Raw genomic sequence first — 23736 nt, forward strand, 5'->3', positions numbered from 1 at the left:
TGAGTGGTGGAAGTCCAAGGTCAAGGTCATCCTTCAAGGTCAAAGGTCAAAAAAACAAAAAACATATTTATTTTTTTCAAAGCGGCGCAATAGGGGGCATTGTGTTTCTGACGAACACATCTCTTGTATTGACATGAATTAAGTATTCTTTAGATGTGGCATGATAAATAAAACAAGATGTGTTTCCATCAGTGATACCCTGATGATAAATGAGAACCTCTTTGTTGTCCTCTGTCAGTTAGCAGATCAAGAAACTGTGATATTGTTACAAGTTGTACCCACAGCTTTGATAAATGTGACCATATCGTGTGTTTTGTCTGATCCCTGTGATAAATGTGACCATATTGTGTGTTTTGTCCGATCCCTGTGATAAATGTGACCATATTGTGTGTTTTGTCAGGTACCAGAATGTACACAAGTTGTACAAACAGCTTTGATAAATGTGACCATATTGTGTGTTTTGTCAGGTACCAGAATGTTACAAGTTGTACACACAGCTTTGATAAATGTGACCATATTGTGTGTTTTGTCTGATCCCTGTGATAAATGTGACCATATTGTGTGTTTTGTCTGATCCCTGTGATAAATGTGACCATATTGTGTGTTTTGTCAGGTACCAGAATGTACACAAGTTGTACAAACAGCTATGATAAATGTGACCATATTGTGTGTTTTGTCTGATCCCTGTGATAATTGTGACCATATTGTGTGTTTTGTCTGATCCCTGTGATAAGTGTGACCATATTGTGTGTTTTGTCAGGTACCAGAATGTTACAAGTTGTACACAAAGTGATAAATGTGACTATATTGTGTGTTTTGTCTGATCCCTGTGATAAATGTGACCATATTGTGTGTTTTGTCAGTTACAAGAATGTACACAAGTTGTACACACAGCTTTGATAAATGTGACCATATTGTGTGTTTTGTCTGATCACTGTGATAAATGTGACCATAGTGTGTGTTTTGCCTGATCATTGCGATAAATGTTACCATATTTTGTGCTATGTCAGGTACCAGAATGTAACAAGGTGAATATACAGATGTGATAAATGTGACAATGTTCTGTGTCAGGTACCAGCGTGAGGAACCTTTCACCTCCCTCAACGTGGACATCCGCAACCACCACAACCTGCGAGAGTCCTTGGAGCAATATGTCAAGGGAGACCTGCTAGAGGGGGCCAATGCATATCACTGTGATAAATGTAACAAAAAGGTATGTGTGATATCACTGTGATAAATTTAACAAAAAGATATGAGTAGATATCACTGTGATTCATGTAACAAAAAGGTATGTGTAGATATCACTGTGATTCATGTAACAAAAAGGCATGTGTGATATCACTGTGATAAATATAACACAAAAGTATGTGTAGATATCACTGTGATAAATGTCACAAAAAGATATGAGTAGATATCACTGTGATTCATGTAACATGAAGGTATTGAAAGGAGTCGATGCATATCACTGTGATTCATGTAACAAGAGGCCAAGGCATATCACTGCAATAAATGTAACAAGAAGGTATGTGTAGATATCACCAGGGATCATATTTTTTTCGGTTTTGACAGTCCTAGACCGATTGGGGTCATGAAAGACCGATTGAAAATCCCAAACAGTCGGTCCGATTCTGTTTGCTATTAAAATTCCCATGTCATGAAATTGATTACACAGTGTACATGCTAACACACCCTAATGACATTCTTATCTCAAGTAGGTGTGATAAACCATTCGCTGCAGTCTCTAAACCGGTCAGGGCCGGTTTATTGCATGTCAGACCAAGAATAAAAAACTTTTGAACAGCGGATTAAAGACGCATCCGAAAAGGCGCGTCTGAATGCACGCGCTGTAACTAAACAAAACATGCCGATACATTTTCCACCAGCGTAATAATCCGGTAATGTAATTATGAATGAAAGTCGCAGATCTGATCAACAGAACAGCCGAAAGTATTTTTTATTTACTTCACATAAAGTAGTACACAAGAAAAATAATATACATTGAATAAATCTTTAGTAAAACCGTGTTAGAATCGAAATAATTCGTGTACTTAATACTTTGTTGTTGAATAACTCACGACCGGAAAATTAGATGCGTGGTTTCAAATGCTTTGCTCTCGTGATTAAATCCATACTCATGTTAACTATCGGACGTGGGTTATTTGACAACAAATTATTTCTTAATTATTAGGTTTGTTGTTGTCAGTAGCCAACCTACGCACAGACATTTGTTTGGTTCAGTGCATGTTGGTAAGATATTATCGAGTCAACAACAATTAAAAACATCGACTTACACAGATTAATAATATTGACAACGATGAAAAAAGTCTGATAAAACAACACACAACAACAACAACAACAACACACAAAACAACAATGAAATACCAAATGATAAAACCAGTTGAGAAAACTCGTTCCGTTTAAAAAAATGCCTAAGGAAATTTTACTTGTACATGTATTTTACCACCTTCATGAATGGCAAAATCAATGGTATATATTTTAACGTAATTTGTCATGATTTCGGACACACATTTTCGGATACTTTTCCCCATTTATATCCGGACCGATTGATGTTGCGGGAAAATATGATCCCTGGATATCACTGTGATAAATGTATCAAGAACGTATTGAAAGGGGCCAATGCATGTCACTTTGATAAATGTAACAAGAAGGTATATCACTGTGATAATTGTAGCAATAAGGTATGTTAAGATATGATGGCACTGCAATAAAAGTAAGAAGGAGGAATATACAGCTTTGATATTACTATGATGAATGAAACAGTGAGGTATTATGTAGCTGGGATATTACTGTGATAATCAAATAAGACAGTATGTTCAGATCTGATATCACTGTGAATAATGTAACAAGCTGGTAAATACAGTCTGATATGGCTGTGATAAATTCAACAATTATAAATGTAATAATAAGGAATGTATAGCTGAGGTATTGTTGTGGTAAATGTAACATGAACGTATTGCATACCACAGGAAAAAATGTAGCAAGAAGTATGTACAGCTGAGAACAGTTGTGATCAATTTAACAAGGTGGTGTGTACTTTAGAGATAGGACTGGGATAAATGTTACAAGAAGGTATGCACAGCTGGGATGTCAGTTTTTTCATGTGCTGGACTTTAAGAGCATGAATGACAATGTCTGGAAAATCTTCTGTTGAAAGCCTATTTTGATATTTCATGTTTGCCTTTGTTTAACAATACTCGTGTTGAATATCATATTGCAGTTCAAGAAAGAAATATGCATGTATTTAAATTTCCCACATGTCTATACGCAGGTTGATACTGTGAAGCGTCTTGTTATACGGAAGTTACCCAAGGTGCTGGCCATACAGCTGAAGAGGTTCGACTATGACTGGGAGAGGTGGGGACTTGTTTATATGAGCAGTGATTTGGGAAAAGCAGGCTTTATGCACATGCCTAAAGTATCGTCCCAGATTGGTTGGCCTGTTAAGTCCACACAGACTTATCAGGGACAACTATTTTGGCTTTCATGGATTTTTCTGTTTAAAGGAAGTCTTCTTAATGAAAATCCAGACAGCACAGGCTAATCTGGGACAACACAACCTCAATGCATTAAGCCCCCTTTACCCAGAGTGTCACTATTTTGTAGATTTCTAACTATTCAAAGAACTCTTCAGCTATTGTTTAGGGATTAATTCCTAATTATTTAAAACAACTATTTTTAAACACGCACCATGTGAATTGACAAGCATGATAACGTATATTTACTCTATTGATAAACCCTTTATCACGTAGGTAGGTATTTTCACACATTGGTAGTTCCTTTGAAAGTTATATTCAATTTAAGACCTTTCTTACTAGATTCAAATTTTTAAGGCTTCATCTCCAAACATTAGATACTGATGAGCAGCAAACAGCATAAAACCTGAAGAGACTGCGACTTACTCGCAGACTGTTCTGGTTTTATGCTGTTTGCACATAGCCATTTTTACTTTGCTTCTAAGTGGGAAACGGTTAAAGAAGACTAACACTTTAACACATAAAAAATCCGGATTATGATCATGAACAGTGAACTGATAAAGTGAAAGATCTAGGATCACATAACATACAGCTTGCTGCTTAAAGGGGCACAGTGGACATCCAGATCAATCTAGTGATATTATGTAATTATTTAATAAATGCGGGGATTTGTTAATCAAGCACCTGTTTTTCAGGCTGTAGATAATAATATAATCATTTACCAGCTAATATTTGCAAAAACATGTTAAATTTTAACAGATTTTCACTTTTTATACCCCATTACTGGTAATGGGGGCTATATAGGAGTCACTTTGTCGGTCTGTCATGAAATTTCATCCGATCTTCACCAAACTTGGTCACAAGTTGTATCTAGATGATGTCTAGGTCAAGTGTGAATATGGGTCATGCCAGGTCAAAAACTAGGTCACAGGGTCACTTAGTGTGTTTTAAACCTAAAGTTTGTCCGGACCATAACTATGTCATTTATCGTTAGATTTTAAAATGACTTGGTATATTTGTTCACCATCATGGGACGGTGTGTCGTGTGAAAAAAGTACGTTGATATCTCCAAGGTCAAGGTCAAACTTGGGGTTCCAAGGTCAAATGCTTATCGGGGCCATAACTTTGTCATTTATTGTGAGATTTTTTAATCTTTTGGCAAATTTGTTCACCATCAGTGGACAGTGTGTCGCGCAAAAGAATTATGTGGATATCTCCAAGGTCAAGGTCACACTTTGAGTTCAACGATCATAAATTAGCTTGTCTGGGCCATAACTATGTCATTTATTGTAAGATTTTAAAATCATTTGGCACATTTGTTCACCATAATTGGACGGTGTGTTGTGCGAAAGAATTATGTCGATATCTCCAAGGTCAAGGTCACACTTAAAGTTCAAAGGTCAAAACTGGCCATAAATGAGCTTGTCAGGGCCATAACAATGTCGTTCATTGTGAGATTTCAAAATCATTTGGCACATTTGTTCACCATCATTGGACCGTGTGTCGCTTGAAAGAATTACGTCGATATCTCCAAGGTCAAGGTCACACTTTGAGTTCAAAGGTAAAAAATGGCCATAAATGAGCTTGTCCGGGCCATAACTATGTCGTTCATTGTGAGATTTTTAAATCATTTGGCATATTTGTTCACCAATCATCAATCTAGAACAGCAAGATAGAGGACCAAAAAAGAACAGTGCAGGGCACTCAACTATTCTATAATCTTGTTGCTTATTCACATACAAATATAATAGAAGTAAAACATGTAATATTTAAGTTGTATACCTTATTGTGTTTCAGGGAAAGTGCAATAAAATTCAATGATTATTTTGCATTTCCACGTGAATTTGACATGGAGCCTTACACCACCCAGGGTCTGGCTAAAATAGAAGGTATTTGTTATAAGTTTTTTTTAATATCATAAATACTAACTTGCTATCCATAGCTTACTCCCTTCCAAGGGGCATTAACCCATCCGGAATTTTCACTGGGAATCGGCCACCTCCATACCGCAACACAGCCTAGGCAAAACATAGTGCAATGCAACCCAGACAAAAAGCAGTAACCAGTCTATGTAGATGTGCAAGTGATATTCATTACATCTTGAATGGACTTTAGTGAGGGGAGGGGAGATGTGAATGAGCTTTAGTGACGGTAGGGGAGATGTAAAAGGGCTTTATAAGAGGGGAGGGGAGATGTAAATGGACTTTAGTGAGGGGAGGGGAGATGTGAATGGGCTTTAGTGACGGTAGGGGAGATGTGAATGGGCTTTAGTGAGGGGAGGGGAGATGTGAATGGGCTTTAGTGAGGGTAGGGTAGATGTAAATGGGCTTTAGTGAGGGTAGGGGAGATGTGAATGGGCTTAAGTGTGGGGATGGGAGATCTAAATGCGCTTTAGTGAGGGGAGGGGAGATGTGAATGGGCTTTAGTGAGGGGAGGGGAGATGTGAATGGGCTTTAGTGAGGGGAGGGGAGATGTGAATGGGCTTTAGTGTGGGGATGGGAGATCTAAATGCGCTTTAGTGAGGGGAGGGGAGATGTGAATGGGCTTTTGTGAGTGGATTGGAGATGTGAACGGGCTTGAGTGAGGGTAGGGGAGATAAGAATTGGCTTTATTTTTGGGAGGCTAGAGTTAAATTGGCTTTTGGGAGGGAAAGGTACAGTTGAATGGGCTTAAGTGATGTTTACCTCTCCAGATACAAATGTAATGTTGTTAGCAGTGATTGTTGTATCATAAACCTTGTGTAAAATCATGCGGTGTTCTTCAGGTGAGATTATCGACACAGACTGTGATGAAAAGGGACAGAGTAGCCGCTACAAGTTGATAGGTGTGGTGGTACACAGTGGCCAGGCCAGCGGGGGACACTATTACTCTTATATCCTGCATAGGTACACATATAGCTGGAGGTTGTCTCTTTAATTGTAAAGCTTTGGAGTACCAGTGAACACAGGTTTGATCCTCACTTTGGGAGTGTCTTTAGATCTCCCCCAAAGACGCTCAGGAATGGTTCTACCCAGGTCACAGACTTTAATGTGTCTGAGCTTTTGGCTTTCATTGCCATCGAGATAAAATGACTATGTTTAAACTAAATGTAAATAAAAAATGTGAAAAGAAATTCCACTTACACTTTGTACACCATGAAATATAATTAAATTATTATGTTAATCTATATTACTGAAAAATGAAGCTGATATCATCCTGGTGTTAAAGAAGGCTTGCCAGTAATCAGTGTAGTTTCTATTTGCAGGCCCACAGATAGTGATGCCAAGTGGTACAAGTTTGATGATGGAGACGTGTCCGAGTGCAAGATGGATGATGATGAGGTAAACAGCTTTTTAGTTATTACTGAAAGATTTTCAATTTTGATGTGGTCTTGTGGTGTGGGGGGTTTGGGCGGGGTACCCGGAGGAATCATCACCTGTGGGGTACGGTGACCACCCACCAAACTCAAATGCGCCAGGAAATAGGGATCGAACCCTGGTTCCCAAGGTGAGAAGTGCGCCAAAAGGACATCCAACTTAGGTTATAGATAGTGTGTTTTATACATAAACCAGTCCGTACATCATGCCTAAATACCAATACAAAAATGATATTAGTCTAATAGATGAAGCTGGGGTTTTGTGGCATATGAGCCATTTGACATTTTCTTGAGTGATTTCTAAATATTTGTGCAAATGGCTCAATTGGCGAACAACAGGATGATCCCTGATACGAATTAAATTTGTGTTGATGGTTAATGTTATTGGAACACTCAATGTAGGTTTAATTCTTATTATTTCCAGGAAATGAAGAACCAGTGCTTTGGTGGGGAATACATGGGTGAAGTGTTTGATCACATGTTAAAAAGGTAATATAAATAATATATTGTGTGACATATTGTGTGAATGCAGTCATTCATATGTGTCTTTGGTTTTCCAAATATGTAAAAACTTTGTTGTTGCAGTCACATTTTTCTATTTGTATAATATTTTTTCAGAATTTGAGAAATAAATATGGAACATAGTGTTTTCAAATAATTATATATATGCTCAATACAATTACAATTGTATACTTGTCTTTGGGCTAATAGTAACATAAAAGCTGAATTTTACCTCCAGAATGACGATCCGGCGTCAGAAGCGTTGGTGGAATGCGTACATCTTGTTTTACGAGCGTCAAGATGACAGCGACGAGGAAATCATTTCTAAGAATGTTCAGGATCTCACTATAAGTATGTGTGATCTCCAGGGAGTTTCTTCAGTTTACAATTTCAGTTTTGTAGAGACAGTTTGGTTTTAATGTGTTATAAAAAAAAAGTTTCCACTCAATATATTAAGTTTGGATCAAGGTATTGAGCTTTTTTTGTTTATTTTTGTCAGCTTACATGCTAACATAGGTAAACAAATGAATTTGGGGCCTAGTTGGGTCAAGGTTACTTTTACTTAAAATAGGTTAATGGTTTTTGCTACATAACAGCAGTTTTAACAGAGGTATTGCACTGGAATATTTTGTGTAAGTAGCTTATATACAGACCTTGCTTGCAAAGTTAATTTAATTCAGCTTAACTAAAGGATAAACATTTTAAAAGTAAATTTCTTGGCATGGTCACAATTCTTGTTTTAATTTACAAATGTTCATCTTTAAATGTACAAAAATGTATAAGTACTACAGATATTCAACTTCAAATGTGTCTTTGTGGTCATTATATAAGGTGACTGACAATAACAGTTCATTTTTACATGAAAGGCTAAGAATAGTCAAGCACCCTATGGTGGGACAACTCTTGTTAATACTACATACATTACCACATGAAATAGTTTGACAACAAAACCAGTGATATCCACATTGGAAATTATTGCATCATATTGCTGATTATTGCATCATATTGCTGATTATTGCATCATATTGCTGATTATTGCATCATATTGCTGATTAATTTGACAACAAAACCAGTGATATCCACATTGGAAATTATTGCATCATATTGCTGATTAATTTGACAACAAAACCAGTGATATCCACATCGGAAATTATAGCATCATATTGCTGATTAATTTGACAACAAAACCAGTGATATCCACATTGGAAATTATTGCATCATATCACTGATTAATTTGACAACAAAACCAGTGATATCCACATTGGAAATTATTGCATCATATTGCTGATTAATTTTACAACAAAACCAGTGATATCCACATTGGAAATTATTGCATCATATTGCTGATTAATTTTACAACAAAACCAGTGATATCCACATTGGAAATTATTGCATCATATTGCTGATTAATTTGTAATGTAAATGAGCCTTACTGTCGGAAAACTGTTCTTAATGCATGTGCTTCAAGTGTTGTCCCAGATTGGGCAGTCCGCACAGGGAAAACTGTTCTTAATGCATGTGCTTCAAGTGTTGTCCCAGATTGGGCAGTCCGCACAGGGAAAACTGTTCTTAATGCATGTGCTTCAAGTGTTGTCCCAGATTAGCCTGGGCAGTCCGCACAGGGAAAACTGTTCTTAATGCATGTGCTTCAAGTGTTGTCCCAGATTGGGCAGTCCGCACAGGGAAAACTGTTCTTAATGCATGTGCTTCAAGTGTTGTCCCAGATTAGCCTGGGCAGTCCGCACAGGGAAAACTGTTTTTAATGCATGTGCTTCAAGTGTTGTCCCAGATTAGCCTGGGCAGTCCGCACAGGGAAAACTGTTCTTAATGCATGTGCTTCAAGTGTTGTCCCAGATTAGCCTGGGCAGTTCGCACAGGCTAATCTGGGACAACACTTGAAGCTGTTAAGGTATGTTTTTAACGGGAGTCTCTAAATGGTAAAAATCGACTTTTAAGTGGAAAGTGTTGTCATTGATAAGCTTGCACGGATTGCACTGCCTAATCTGGGACAACACACATGTGCATTAAGCCCAGAAAGTGTGGCCATTGATTAGCTTGTGTGTATTGGGACCACACTTAATGCATGTGCATTTAGTCCAGTTTTCCCCGGGTGAGGCTTTAATGAACATCTTATATTTCACAGACCACCTAGTGTTGATCATTCTCTCTGTTACAGCTCACAAATCCAGTATAGTCTTGTATTTCACAGACCACCTAGTGTTGATCATTCTCTCTGTTACAGCTCACAAATCCAGTACAGTCTTGTATTTCACAGACCGCCTAGTGTTTATCATTCCCACTGTTACAGCTCACAAAGCCAGTACAGTCTTGTATTTCACAGACCACCTAGTGTTGATCATTCTCTCTGTTACAGCTCACAAATCCAGTACAGTCTTGTATTTCACAGACCACCTAGTGTTGATCATTCTCACTGTTACAGCTCACAAATCCAGTATAGTCTTGTATTTCACAGACCACCTAGTGTTGATCATTCTCACTGTTACAGCTCACAAATCCAGTATAGTCTTGTATTTCACAGACCACCTAGTGTTGATCATTCTCTCTGTTACAGCTCACAAATCCAGTATAGTCTTGTATTTCACAGACCGCCTAGTGTTGATCATTCTCTCTGTTACAGCTCACAAATCCAGTATAGTCTTGTATTTCACAGACCACCTAGTGTTGATCATTCTCACTGTTACAGCTCACAAATCCAGTATAGTCTTGTATTTCACAGACCACCTAGTGTTGATCATTCTCTCTGTTACAGCTCACAAATCCAGTATAGTCTTGTATTTCACAGACCACCTAGTGTTGATCATTCTCACTGTTACAGCTCACAAAGCCAGTACAGTCTTGTATTTCACAGACCACCTAGTGTTGATCATTCTCACTGTTACAGCTCACAAAGCCAGTATAGTGCGTATGCCACGTGCGATAGAGAAGTGTGTGCGCAAGCAGAACATCATGTTCATGCATGAAAGGACGCAGTTTAGTCCGGAATACTTCCAGTTCATGAGAAAGCTCCTCACCTGTAACCAGATGTACATACACACCAACGTCACGCAGGAAAAACTGGTATGTGAGGTTATAACGATTGTATTGCTTTGAAATATATTTAAATATTTATTTGTAAACTTACTTTGACTTTTTAAAAGCCAGATCAAGTTTACATATGAAAAGCAACAGTTTTCATTGAACAGATGTGAGATTTTTCATAATTAATAATTTTCCTACTTTTTTGCCACTTTAATTTAAGTTCTTAGCATATAGATCTTAACTACAAGTATGCATGATCTATTTAAGCCCAGATCTGAGAAAATGGGAATTAATGCATGTGCGTAAAGTCATCCCATGCATTAAGCCCAGTTTTCCAATAGCAAGGCACATGTCTGTTTTCAGTCCCCAGATGTTGAGCAGCTGGCCATGATCAGTACAGACCTTGCCTCTAAGTTCCTCTTCACTGTCGGCTTTCATACCAAGAAATCTCTACGGTAGGTACATATGTGTAATCTGGATAACACAAACACTACCATGTGCTGTTGTGAATATTGCAAACGTTACCAAATACTGAATTATTGTTTATCAATGTCTAAAAGCAGTTTACTCTAATAAGATATATTTCTTTAAATTTAAAAACAGTTATATATCCCAAATTCTGTTGTTGATACAAAGCACCCAAACACTAAAACTTTATCCAGTTTGGCAAACAGATAGCGTGGTTCTGTTATCCAAACACTTAAAATGATTACAAAAATCAGTTTGTATCACAAAATTCAAAAAACTTAGATTAAGTAAAAGAATATTCAAGAAGTCTGCAGAGATAAAAATCTGTCAAGTTTATGTATGTAATAGGGGTTCTCATGATTCCTGGCAGAGTCAAATAAAAAGGTGATAGGTCATGAAATACTTTATACGGCTATTCTCCCCCACCTCTCCCCCACCTCTGCTTCAAGGATGACAGTTTTCAGTTACTGGCAAAAGTATGTGCACTTAGTACTGGTAAAACCAGCTTACCCATGAGGGATGTATTTTAACTGACCACCTTAATATCACTCGAATATTGTTGCAAATCGCAAAAAAAACACCACAATACTGCATACCAATATAAGTTGTCATTTACTTTTGTATGCCCCCTTCAAAGAAGAGGGGGTATAATGTTTTGCTGGATGTCGGTTGGTCTATTGGTAGATCAGTTTGTTTCCGATCAATAACTTGTAAACAGATTGACAATTGGCTTGATACTTCCCATGTGCATTGGCCTTGGACAGTAGATGACACCTATTGAAATTGTCACTAGGTCAAAGGTCACTGTCATAATAAGTGTGAAAATTGTTTCCGATCAATAACTCTTTGTCAACTAAAAATTTATTTAAGCAGCTAAGATACACTTATATGACAAGATTAACTTTTATGGTCAGTTTTGTTGCAAACAATCTAGTGTCAAGGCCCTGCTTGTGGGGGCATATGTCTCCAACCGTGGAGCCCTTTTTTATGCCCCCGAAGGAGGGCATATAGTGAGCGGACTGTCCGTCTGTCCGTCACACTTTGCATTTAGGTTGCGAAAAATTCTCATTACTTCTATGTCCCTTGAGATATAAGCTTCATATTTGGTATGCATGTGTATGGACAAGGCCTTTCCATACACACAAAGATGTTGACCCCTGTGACCTTGACCTTGAACTTGGTGTCCGCGTTTAGGTTTCAAAATCTGCGTTTAAGTTTCAAAAAAAGCTCATAACTTCTTTCAGGTGTTTAAAGGGGGCATAAGTCATCCTATGGTGACAGCTCTTGTTCTTTCTATGTTCAAGTTTATGTCTGTAGGCTTTTGTCAAAGATTTTTTTGTTATCCTCACATTAAAGAACCAAAGAAAATGACAGATTTTACAATTCCGAGAAATTTTATGTAAACAAAATTAAATGCATAAAATATATCTGTATTGTTATGTCCAAGGCTATTTTTTGTTTTCTATTGGTCATATCCATAGCAGTTCAAAAGTCTACTACATTTTATTAACTAAATCTCCAGTAGAATGGAAGCCATTTTTATGGCCCCGGATCGAAAGATCGGGGGTATATTGTTTTTGGCCCGTCCGTCTGTCTGTCTGTCTGTCATTGTGTAAGTCAGTCATTGTATGTGTGTGTCACAAAACTTTAACCTTGGTTAAACTTTTATAACTTTTGCAATATTGAAGATAGCAACTTCATATTTGGCATGCATGTGTATCTCATGGAGCTGCACATTTTGAGTGGTGAAAAATAAAGGTCAAAGTCATTCTCAAGGTCAAAGGTCAAATATCATTGTTTTTTTTGTTCCTAAAACTTTAACCTTCGTTAACGTTTGGTCATAACTTTTTGAATATTGAAGATAGCAACTTGATATTTGGCATGTATGTGTATCTCGTGGAGCTGCACATTTTGAATGGCTAAAGGTCAAGGTCATCGTTCAAGGTCAAAGGTCAAATTTATGGCTTCAAAGCGGCGCAATAGGGGGCATTGTGTTTCTGACAAACACATCTCTTGTCAAGCTAAGATTTGTAGGAAATGCTTTTGCTATGGGCTTTTGTGATATGAACAAAGAAATGTATACTCTGTATTCATGCGTGGATTCCCCGGTTTACAGAATAAAAAAGAACAGTTTATTTGCAACTTAAGCATGTACAGCTCATTGTCAAAAACAATGAAGCATTAATTTCAACATGAAAACACACAATCAGAATAACATCAACAACAAAACATATAAATAAAGGTGAAAGTTCAAACTTACTATTAAATATTTAATCATTATTTTACAAATATATGGATTACAGAGGTGCTGCTACAGAGTGGTACGAGGCTCTGACCAGCAACTTTAGTTCCAGTAAGAATGTGCGTACATGGTTTGCCCAGCACGTCCTCTTCTTACAGCCAGGAAGGTTCGCGGAGTATCTTCTGGAATGCCCCAGCTCTGAGGTAGGGATGAGTCGCGTCTTTAACCCTTTACCTCTTAGAAGCAAAGTCAAAATGTCTATGTGAAAACAGCATAAAACCAGAACAGCCTGCGAGTAACTTGCAGTCGCTGTTCAGATTTTATTCTGTTTGCTGCTCTTCCGTATCTAAGGGTTGAAAATAAAGCCTTTAAAACTTGAATCTAGTAAGAAGGGTCTTTAATTAAATTTAACTTTCTGAGAGACTAAACATGGGTCAAAATACATTTCTAAGTGGTTAAGGTTAAATAAAATCAAGGCTTTATTTCTAACGCATCCAAACTACAAAATGTTGTATATTTACTAATAAACAATGTTAAAGTGTAAATAAATGTCTTAATTGGATTTGCAAGGAACCCAGAGCATGCTTTCTTTTTCACAACATAATGCGTTATAATTGCACACAGGTAGCCATGTAAATGTAGTTATTTGTTGCAACTTTGATTCCTATACAATATGATTGAGTCGTGCTTTTATGATATTTTTCGTTTAAAGGAAGTCTCTTCTTAGAAAAAATCTAGTCTAAGCGGAAGGTGATGTCCCTGATTAGCCTGTGTGGACTTCACAGGCTAATCTAGGACGACACTTTATGCACATGCATTAAACACCCTTTTCACAAAGCGAGGCTACATTGTGTTTCCTTGTATCCCTAGGTGCGCAATGCGTTCGGCAAGGTAGTGGTGTGTCTAGCTCACTTCTCTCTGAATGACGGACCATTCCCTACACAGGCATTGCAGGGTGCGTATTCTAGCTATCTCGTAAGACGGACCTCATCAGACAACTGTTGAACATTGGAGTGTATTTATTTCAGTTTGAGTATATGCAGTTAACAGGGATATAAATAAGTCTGAGCCAATGAGCCCATATATATATGCTGGGCTATTTGGGTTTTGCAGAGAACTCTCATGTTCCATGGTCACAGAACATTAACTGTGAGTGTGGGAATATTTTGTCAAAATATAGTATACATCCCTGAAAACATGATAAATTTAACAGATCCACAATAAGAAGAATTTGTTTCTTGATCTATTAAACATTTATTGACTTCTTTCTCACCTTCGGAATAGTATAAGTTTGAGTTTAACAAAATCCACCTAAAATCTGGAATAGTATTATTTTGATGATGAAAAAATGCCCCTACATTATCAAGAATTAAATAATGTAGATGATATACAGCACTGACTCTATATTACACTGAAGGCAGTCAGTGAGAAGGTATTTATCTAAGAGTGCATTTGTTGTGTCAATTCCTTTTCTAGGTGCTGTGGTCAGCATGGGCCAAATTCCTAACATAACAACCAAAAATTGTAGCAGTGCTAAATTGATCTATAGCAACCTTGCTCTGTGAAAACAGGGTTTAATGTCTGTGCATAAAGTGTCATCCAGGTAAGCCTATGCAGTCCACAGAGGCTTATCAGTGGCAATACTTTCTGCCTAAAGTTGTTTTTCGCTATGAATAGACTTCCTTCAAAGAAAACATTCCATAAAATCGGGAAATGTCGTCCCCGATTAAACTATGCGGATAAAAGACACCAATCTGGGATGACACTTTGACATGCATTAATCCCTGTTTTCCGAAGTGGAGTTTGTATGCAATATTTCGTTCCATCTAGGCACTGTTTGCTCTGCAGACTCCAATTCTACATGGTTGTATATACAATGTTCTATTTCTCTTCCAGGAGCAGTTTGCTCCTCAGACTCCAATCCCAATTTTCTACATACAATATTTTATCTTTTCCAGGAGCTATTTGCTACACAGACCCCTATCCCAATGTTCTACATACAATGTTTTATCCCTTACAGGAGCTGTTTGCTCCCCAGATCCTGCTGCTACCCTGAGTGACCACCTGCTGGTAGCCGTTCTGAACCTACTAAAGAAGGAGGTGTCTGAACACGGGCGCCACCTACAGCAGTACTTCCATCTCTTCCTCATGTACTCTAACCTTGGTGTACAGGAGGTGAGATTCTGATAAACTTAATTATCCCCTGCCATAGGCGGAGGGATATTGTTTTGGCGTTGTCCGTCCGGCACTTTTGTGTCCGGAGCCATATCTTGGAAGTGCTTTGGCGGATTTCATTGAAACTTGGTATGAGTATATATATATGGATAAGAGGATGATGCACGCCAAATGGCATTGTACACCATCTGTTAATAACAGAGTTAAGGCCCTTTGTATCATGAAAAAAAATTATTTTGTGTCCGGAGCCATATCTTGGAAGTCCTTTGGCTGATTTCATTGAAACTTGGTATGAGTATATATATATGGATAAGAGGATGATGCACACCAAATGGCATTGTACAGCATTTAATAATAAAGGAGTAATGGCCCTTTGTATCTTGAAAAAATGCTTTTTTTGTGTGTCCGGAGCCATATCTTGGAAGTGCTTTGACGGATTTCATTCAAACTTGGTATGAGTATATATATATATATATATATGAATAAAAGGATGATGCACGTTGGCGTTGTCCATCTGTCCAAAAAACTCTTGTGTCAAGAAGTATATTGGCGGGGGATATCAATTCAATGAATTTGCTTGTTGATCAGCTTTTTAGTTTGAGCCCATTTATTTCAAATTGATTTCTGGTAAAGCCAAAGGCCTAGTAGATATCATTTTGTAGTAATTTGCCTCCCCTCAATGAGAAATTATTTCACCTAAAAATAGGTAGGAGGCAGGGATCATCGCCTTCTTTCTTTCAAAATATATAGTTGCATGGTAAATTGTTCTAGAAACGTCACCTGCTGAAGTTGAATGTGCCCCAGCTGTTCATGATGGTAGCCCTTGACGACGGTCCAGGCCCACCAATCAAATACCAGTATGCGGAGTTCAGCAAGCTGTACTCGGTGGTCTCACAGCTGGTGCGCTGCTGTGATGTGTCCGCCAAGTGCACCTCCTCTGTGGTGAGTGGAAAGCAAACAAAATTTCCCGACATATACTTATGTTTATTTTAGGAGATTGTGGTATGTTATTCTGAAATGATACTGCCTTATCATTAAGTGCTAATAGTGTAATTAGTATCTTAATGATGTATGTTCCTTCTCATTATAGCAGCAAATGGCCACCTTAGATTTACATGGGAACTTCAGATCAATCTTGAAATTCTCAGTTGGTAGAGTGAGCTCTTGTTTACCGTGATTATTATGATGTTTAAATTTGATGCTCTTTTGACGATCTGTCTGGAAAAAGTGGGCATAATGCATGTGTGTGCAAGTGCAGTCAGCAAAGTGGGCATAATGCATGTGTGTGCAAGTGCAATCAGCAAAGTGGGCATAATGCATGTGTGTACAAGTGCAGCCAGCAGTGGGCATAATGCATGTGTGTGCAAGTGCAGCCAGTAGTGGGCATAATGCATGTGTGTGCAAGTGCAGTCAGCAAATAAGTGGGCATATTGCATGTGTGTGCAAGTGCAGTCAGCAAAGTGGGCATAATGCATGTGTGTGCAAGTGCAGTCAGCTGGGCATAATGCATGTGTGTGCAAGTGCAGCCAGCAGTGGGCATAATGCATGTGTGTGCAAGTGCAGCCAGCAGTGGGCATAATGCATGTGTGTGCAAGTGCAGTCAGCAGTGGGCATAATGCATGTGTGTGCAAGTGCAGTCAGCAAAGTGGGCATAATGCATGTGTGTGCAAGTGCAGTCAGCAGTGGGCATAATGCATGTGTGTGCAAGTGCAGTCAGCAAAGTGGGCATAATGCATGTGTGTACAAGTGCAGCCAGCAGTGGGCATAATGCATGTGTGTGCAAGTGCAGCCAGCAGTGGGCATAATGCATGTGTGTGCAAGTGCAGTCAGCAGTGGGCATAATGCATGTGTGTGCAAGTGCAGCCAGCAGTGGGCATAATGCATGTGTGTGCAAGTGCAGTCAGCTGGGCATAATGCATGTGTGTACAAGTGCAGCCAGCAGTGGGCATAATGCATGTGTGTGCAAGTGCAGTCAGCAGTGGGCATAATGCATGTGTGTGCAAGTGCAGTCAGCAGTGGGCATAATGCATGTGTGTGCAAGTGCAGTCAGCAAAGTGGGCATAATGCATGTGTGTGCAAGTGCAGCCAGCAGTGGGCATAATGCATGTGTGTGCAAGTGCATTCAGCAGTGGGCATAATGCATGTGTGTACAAGTGCAGTCAGCAGTGGGCATAATGCATGTGTGTGCAAGTGCAGTCAGCAAAGTGGGCATAATGCATGTGTGTGCAAGTGCAGCCAGCAGTGGGCATTATGCATGTGTGTGCAAGTGCAGTCAGCAAATGCTTATCAGGGACAACGTCTTCCGCTTTTATGGAATTTTCTGTTAAAGGAAGGTCTCTTCTAAACAAAAATGCACTAAAGCCGAAAATATCGTCCCTTATAAGCCTGTGCTGAATGCACCGGCTAATCTGGGGTGGCACTTTACGCACATGCATTTAGCCCAGTTTCCCAAGACAATAATTATCCGTTGGTTAAGTGAGTTCTAGTTTACAGATTATAATGATTTTTAAATGCAATTCTCATTTGATGATGTGTGCTTACTCAGTGATGGTATGTGCCTCATGCTATCCATGTCTCTGCCCACCCCCCAACACCCCTCTAGCCTGGCAAGGAACCCCTGGCGAACCCCTGCAAAAATCAGAACTAACCATGCTACTATTCTCTTTCTAGCCTGGCAAGGACCCCCTAGCGAACCCCTATGGCGACCAGATCCTGATGGAGATCCAGCCGCAGGTGGCAGAGATCCTCATTGCCCGCACCAGCTATGTGAAAAAACTACTGGAGGAGTGTAACACCACAGAGGACACCACCAGACTCCTGAGGGTACGTTGGGGTTAATAATGTGCTTTCAATAAACATCATCATTGTCAGACAGTCCGATAAAATGTTTCTGACAATCATTTGAAAACTTTTCAATTATATTTTAATGTATTTTATAAGCCTGCAAGCACTTCTTTGGTAAATTGTGTTTTAATGACAAATGAGTTCGAAAATAAAAATGTGCCCAGAAATTAAAAGTTTGTGTTACATAAAGTAAATTCATATGATCAATTAAGGGCCATCATAGCCCTCTTGTCTTAGTGTGGAATTAATTTCAGTAAACAGATTCCCTTGAGCCTGTGCTATAATATTCCCATTGCAGTTCTGTTGCTGGGAGAACCTGCACTTCAGGGACAATACTTTTGGCTTTAACTGGATTTTCCTTCGAACAAAAAATTCATGAAAGCAGAAAGTGTTGTCCCTGATTAGCCTGTGCAGTCTGCACAGGCTAATCTGGGACTACGCTTTTAGCATGTGCATTAAGCCCAGTTTCTCATAACGAGGCTCACATTTATAATGTTCAAATTTCAGTACTGTTGCTGGGAGAACCCCCACTTCTCCTCCACAGTGCTCAGTGAGCTGCTATGGCAGATAGCCTACTCGTACACTTACGAACTGCGGCCCTACCTCGACCTGCTGCTACAGATGCTGCTACTAGAGGACTCATGGCAGAACCACCGCATACACAACGCTCTCAAAGGTATGCTGAACCATCGCATATACAACGCTTTGAAAGGTATAATGAACCATTTCATACACAAAGCTCTCGAAGGTATCATGAACCATTGAATACTGAACAGGCTAATCTGGGACATCATCACCCCACCCCCACCCAGCTCTCATTTCCAATGTTTTCATGTTCATGTTGTATCTCAGGAATCCCAGATGACCGTGACGGCCTGTTGGACACCATACAGAGGTCCAAGAGTCACTACCAGAAGAGGGCCTATCAGTGCATCAAGATGATGGTGGCACTGTTCATGCAGTAAGTTCACAAGATATCTGTCATTGTATACAATGGTTGGCTTAGGCAGAATTTAAAATAAGCACAAATGAAATATTTGCCCGGTGTCTGGTAACAATATATAACAATTTGGGTTTGCTTTCATGGTTATACTGCTAATTTTGAAGACAGCAAAGGAGTAAAAGGTTGATGTGTTTAAGGGATGTCAATTCAAGAGATTTACTGTTTGCGTTGCTATTGCATTTTCAGAAAATTAAAACATGTCATGGCTTGAACAATCTGTGCAAAAAAGTTAAATAAATATTTTTAAAATACTAATGAACAATCTACAAATTAAATTCAAAGAAACATGTCAAGTTTTATTCCATTTCATTTATATAATGAGTGCGCAGTTTGTCCCTAGTGGTAAGACACCACTGTTCAGGCCTGTTCACAACTTTTGTTGAGTTGGATGAAAAGACTGCAAAAGAAAAAAACAGTTTTCAGTAGTTGACCTCTTAATATGTGTCATGTTCTGAAAAAACTGGGCTTAATGCATGTGTGTAAAGTGTCGTCCCAGATTAGCCTGTGCGGACTGCACAGGCTTATCTGGGACGACACTTTACGCACATGCATTTTGCCCAAATTTTCACAGAACAAGACACATATTGTCCCTGTCTCTTCCAGCTGCCCACCTGCCCAGCAGATGCTACAGAGCAACACTGATCTGAAGAGACGTTGGACCATGGCCGTAGAGTGGCTCAATGAAGAGCTGGAGAGGGTGAGAATTACCTCCCTTGAAATAAGAAAGGAATAATTGCCTCCCTTGCAATACAGGAGAAAAATTTACCACTCTTAAAATAAAGAAAAAAGAAATGACCTCCCTTGAAATAAGAGATGAATAATTTCCTCCCTTGCAATACAGGAGACAGATTTGCCACTCTTAAAGTACAGGAGAAGAAATTACCTCCGATAAAATAAACGAGACAGAATTACATAGGGCTGTAACGATACATTCGAATTACTCAAATACGGCTGTGGATGAATCGTATTCGTTATTCGCCACCTCCCGAACCGAATATTTGACGAATACAAACAACGTGGTTTCAAGTTTGAAAGTTTAATCACCTTATCTTACCTTACAAATGAAGGTTCATACAATAAACCCATATATTTAAATGTTCTTCTCCTTATTCCAGCGTTTTTCATCATGTTTACCCCACCCACTAATGGCCACTATGGTACACAGTGAGATTATCAACAAAAATGGCGGGCACCGGTTGAATATTTACGACATTGAATTGAAAAATCTTTCGATGGTTGTTTAATTTTTTTTTAGGTAAATACGAGTAATTTGATGCTCAAACATACACACAAAAGATTAGCAGATGGAATTTCTTTTTTGTTTATCTTTACAACAATGATTGTGAAACTTATCAACAAACATGGAGCCTAGCAAAGGGAAATTAGTTTCATACTATATAATGTCATGTCAAGTTGCTTAATTGTTCTACTCAAGGATTTTATTGGTACTAGTAATGTTTTCAAAACTGTGTTCAAAGTTTAAGCAGTTCTAGTCAGTGTTTTTTGTTATTTCAAAGTGTTATATTTCATATTTTCAGTATGCAATGATACTCAATAAATCAAATTGACAAATACTCATAGTTTCATACTTTATAATGTCATGTCAAGTTGTCAGTATTCCTTTTGTTCATTGAAATTCATATTCCGGAATAAATATTCGTATTCGCCACCCTGTATTTGTGATACGTATCGTATTCGTCACCTAGTGTATTCGTTACAGCCCTAGAATTACCTCCCTTAAAGTATAAGAGAAAAAAATGCCTCCCTTTAAATACAAGAGAACGAATTATCTCCCTTGGAATACAAGAGAAAGAATTACTTCCATTAAATAACAAGATAAATAATTGCCTTTCTTGAATTGCAAGAAAAAAACATATAAGAAAAATGATAACCTCTTGAAATACGAGAGAAAGAATTACCTTCCTTAAAAAATAAGATAAAAAATTAAATCAATGAAATGTTTATACTGATTAATAATGCATTTATCTTATGAATATGAGGGAGAGTTTCATCCATGGAATTTTGCATACTGCTTTCTAATACACATTATGATTGTGAAAATTACATCCGTTATCCTTTAAACTGATAAACCTGAGGAAGTTACATCTTTGAAGTAATGCATTCTGCTTCCTGATAAACACAGGGACTTTCCTCCCATTATGACATCCCTTAAGCTTTTAGCTGATAAACATGAACAAGTGTTTCATCCTTGAAATGTTTTAGTATAAGGGCTTATATTATGTTAACTTTTAGTAATCATTGTTTTACTCTGAAATAACTTTGGTTACAAAATAAGATGCAAATGTAATTATAATTATGTATACATCCCTAAACTTTGTCTAGTGTAATGAGATCTGGTGCATTATGTATTTGTGTCTTGTTCTGAGAAAACTGGGCACAATGCATGTGCGTAAAGTGTCGTCTCAGATTAGCCTGTGCAGTCCACACAGGCTAATCAGGGACAACACTTTCCGCTTAAACTAGATTTTTGGTAAAAAGGGACTTCCTTTAAACAAAAAATACCACTAAAGCGGAAAGTGTCGTCCCTGATTAGCCTGTGCAAACTGCACAGGCTAATCTGGGACGACACTTTACGCACATGCATTAAGCCTGGTTTTCTCTGAACGCGGCTCATTTGGGACATGGATATGTTTTCAGCGCCCCTATCCTAACAATGTGCAGTACACATACAACAACTGGTCCCCTCCTGCCCAGTCCAATGAGACATCCAATGGGTAAGTGTGCACATCTTGTATTCATTCAAGAGGCGTGTGGGTGTATGATATATCATATAAGCTGTGCTCTGGGAAAAGGGGGCTTAATGCCTGTACATAATTAAAGTGTCATCGAAGATAAGCATGTGCAGTATTCACAAGCAAATCAGATATGACACTTTAGTCCAAGACTGGATTTTTTAACCAGGTTTCCTGAAGGAAAAAACTGGTTATTAGATTGGTGAATGTCGGCAAGCAGTTCGGGGGGCAAAACAATTCTTCTGAGCGCAACTCCTCCTTCATTTCTCAACGGATTTCAATGAAACTTTCACAAAATGATTGTCACCAAGTGCCCTGGCCCATATTGTTGGGTTTGTATGATTGAGTCGAAATCAAGGTCGCCATGACTAAAAATATATTTAATTTGACATTTTCATTTAAGCGCAACTTTTCCTTTATTTCTCAACGGATTTGAATGAAACTTCCACAAATGTTTTATCATCAAATACCCTGGCGCATATTGAATGGGATTTTTTTCCGGTCAAGGTCACTTTGGCTAAAAATACATTTTTATACTTTTCTTCATAGAGCCCTTAGTTTTGGATCAATTCCTTTAATATTTAGTGTTCAATATTTGTAAGATTATACCTCACATTAACATACACTTTAATGGGGTCAAAGGGTTACTTTTGCTAATCCTGTTAAACGTGTCCTTAGCAAAGGGAAATAATAAGCATACTTGGATTAATTCCTGCGTACGGCCCTGTCAAGGGCATTAAAACAAAGGAAACATTACACATTTTCTCTAACGAGGTGATGATGTAAATCAAACACGAAGCAATTTATTACCTGGACCTGTTGTTCACTTTTCACATACACAACCAACAGTACATTGTACTTGGTTCCTAACCATTACTTGTTGCTATGGTAACATTTACACTTGATGAGTTAAACATTTGCACTTCTTCAATAACATAAAACATAATATAGTTTAATGAAGTAATATAAACAAAACTTCAACACCCATAAAAATTAGTGAGCAGAGAAGCTGTTTCAAATCGAAAACCTGGTTTTGTGACAATTTTGTACCTTGTTTTTTGTTAAGAGACTTCCTTTAAACTAAATTCCATGAATATAAGCCGGAAGTGTTTTCCCGGATTAGCCTGCCCAGACTGCACAGGCTTATTTGGGACGACACCACACAGGCTTACACACATGCATTAAGCCCTGTTTTTGTAGTGTGCAGCTCATATCAGTTTTAGTCCAGCCTGTCTAGCAAACATTCTGCTTCATCTTTTATAAATGCTGTTGGGTGAATCCTTTATTTTCTACTGGTGAACATGGTTATCCGGTATTTACCCAATTACGCAAACGCAAATTTAATCGTCTTTTGCCCTCAGGCATGCATCTGCCAGGTTTTATTACTTTTATCCGGTTGTTAAAATTCATGATCAAAGTGTCACAAGATAAGCGAAAACAGGGCCCAAGTCTGTAGAATAACGCGGTAAAATATACTGTCCAAAAATAAACAGACATTAATTATGGACAAAAACCCGTATGTTGGAAAATTAAAAATTAGGAGTCCTGAAAAATAAATATTTTTTGCTAAAAAGGAGGGTGTCTGAAAACTTAGAGTAATTGTGGTAAGTTTCATGAACATTCATTACAGAAAATCCTCCTTTTAAACACATTGAATTATTCAACCTCCATAAAAGTTCGAGTTTGAGAGCATGTATAATCGATCAACCTGGTTGGTCAGTCTGTTTAAATGTTATTTGGGATTGTATTGAAACTTCAAATATGTCCTCAGAATAAAGTGTAGTCTGTTCAGGTTTTATGCTGCTTTGCTGTTCATTAGTATCTTAGGGTTGTAAATGATGCCTTTAAAACATGAATCTTGA

The 23736-nt window shown here is 38.2% G+C and overlaps 1 protein-coding gene across 1 annotated transcript in view; it reads left to right on the plus strand.

The window, feature by feature from the left end:
* The window catches only part of LOC127833289 (probable ubiquitin carboxyl-terminal hydrolase FAF-X), a 105868-nt gene that overhangs the window by 75592 nt on the left and 6540 nt on the right, over positions 1 to 23736 (plus strand). Inside the window, exons 41-58 of the mRNA XM_052358462.1 lie at positions 1072 to 1213; positions 3290 to 3375; positions 5292 to 5383; positions 6259 to 6379; positions 6739 to 6814; positions 7274 to 7338; positions 7589 to 7701; positions 10253 to 10428; positions 10753 to 10844; positions 13161 to 13302; positions 13970 to 14054; positions 15120 to 15274; positions 16046 to 16216; positions 17945 to 18097; positions 18626 to 18794; positions 18971 to 19079; positions 19725 to 19818; positions 21780 to 21856. Coding sequence (XP_052214422.1) covers positions 1072 to 1213; positions 3290 to 3375; positions 5292 to 5383; positions 6259 to 6379; positions 6739 to 6814; positions 7274 to 7338; positions 7589 to 7701; positions 10253 to 10428; positions 10753 to 10844; positions 13161 to 13302; positions 13970 to 14054; positions 15120 to 15274; positions 16046 to 16216; positions 17945 to 18097; positions 18626 to 18794; positions 18971 to 19079; positions 19725 to 19818; positions 21780 to 21856 — 2118 coding nt within the window. The remainder of the gene's footprint in view (positions 1 to 1071; positions 1214 to 3289; positions 3376 to 5291; positions 5384 to 6258; positions 6380 to 6738; positions 6815 to 7273; positions 7339 to 7588; positions 7702 to 10252; positions 10429 to 10752; positions 10845 to 13160; positions 13303 to 13969; positions 14055 to 15119; positions 15275 to 16045; positions 16217 to 17944; positions 18098 to 18625; positions 18795 to 18970; positions 19080 to 19724; positions 19819 to 21779; positions 21857 to 23736) is intronic.

Source organism: Dreissena polymorpha, chromosome 6 (genome assembly GCF_020536995.1).
Source record: "Dreissena polymorpha isolate Duluth1 chromosome 6, UMN_Dpol_1.0, whole genome shotgun sequence".
In the NCBI taxonomy this organism is placed as follows: domain Eukaryota; kingdom Metazoa; phylum Mollusca; class Bivalvia; order Myida; family Dreissenidae; genus Dreissena; species Dreissena polymorpha.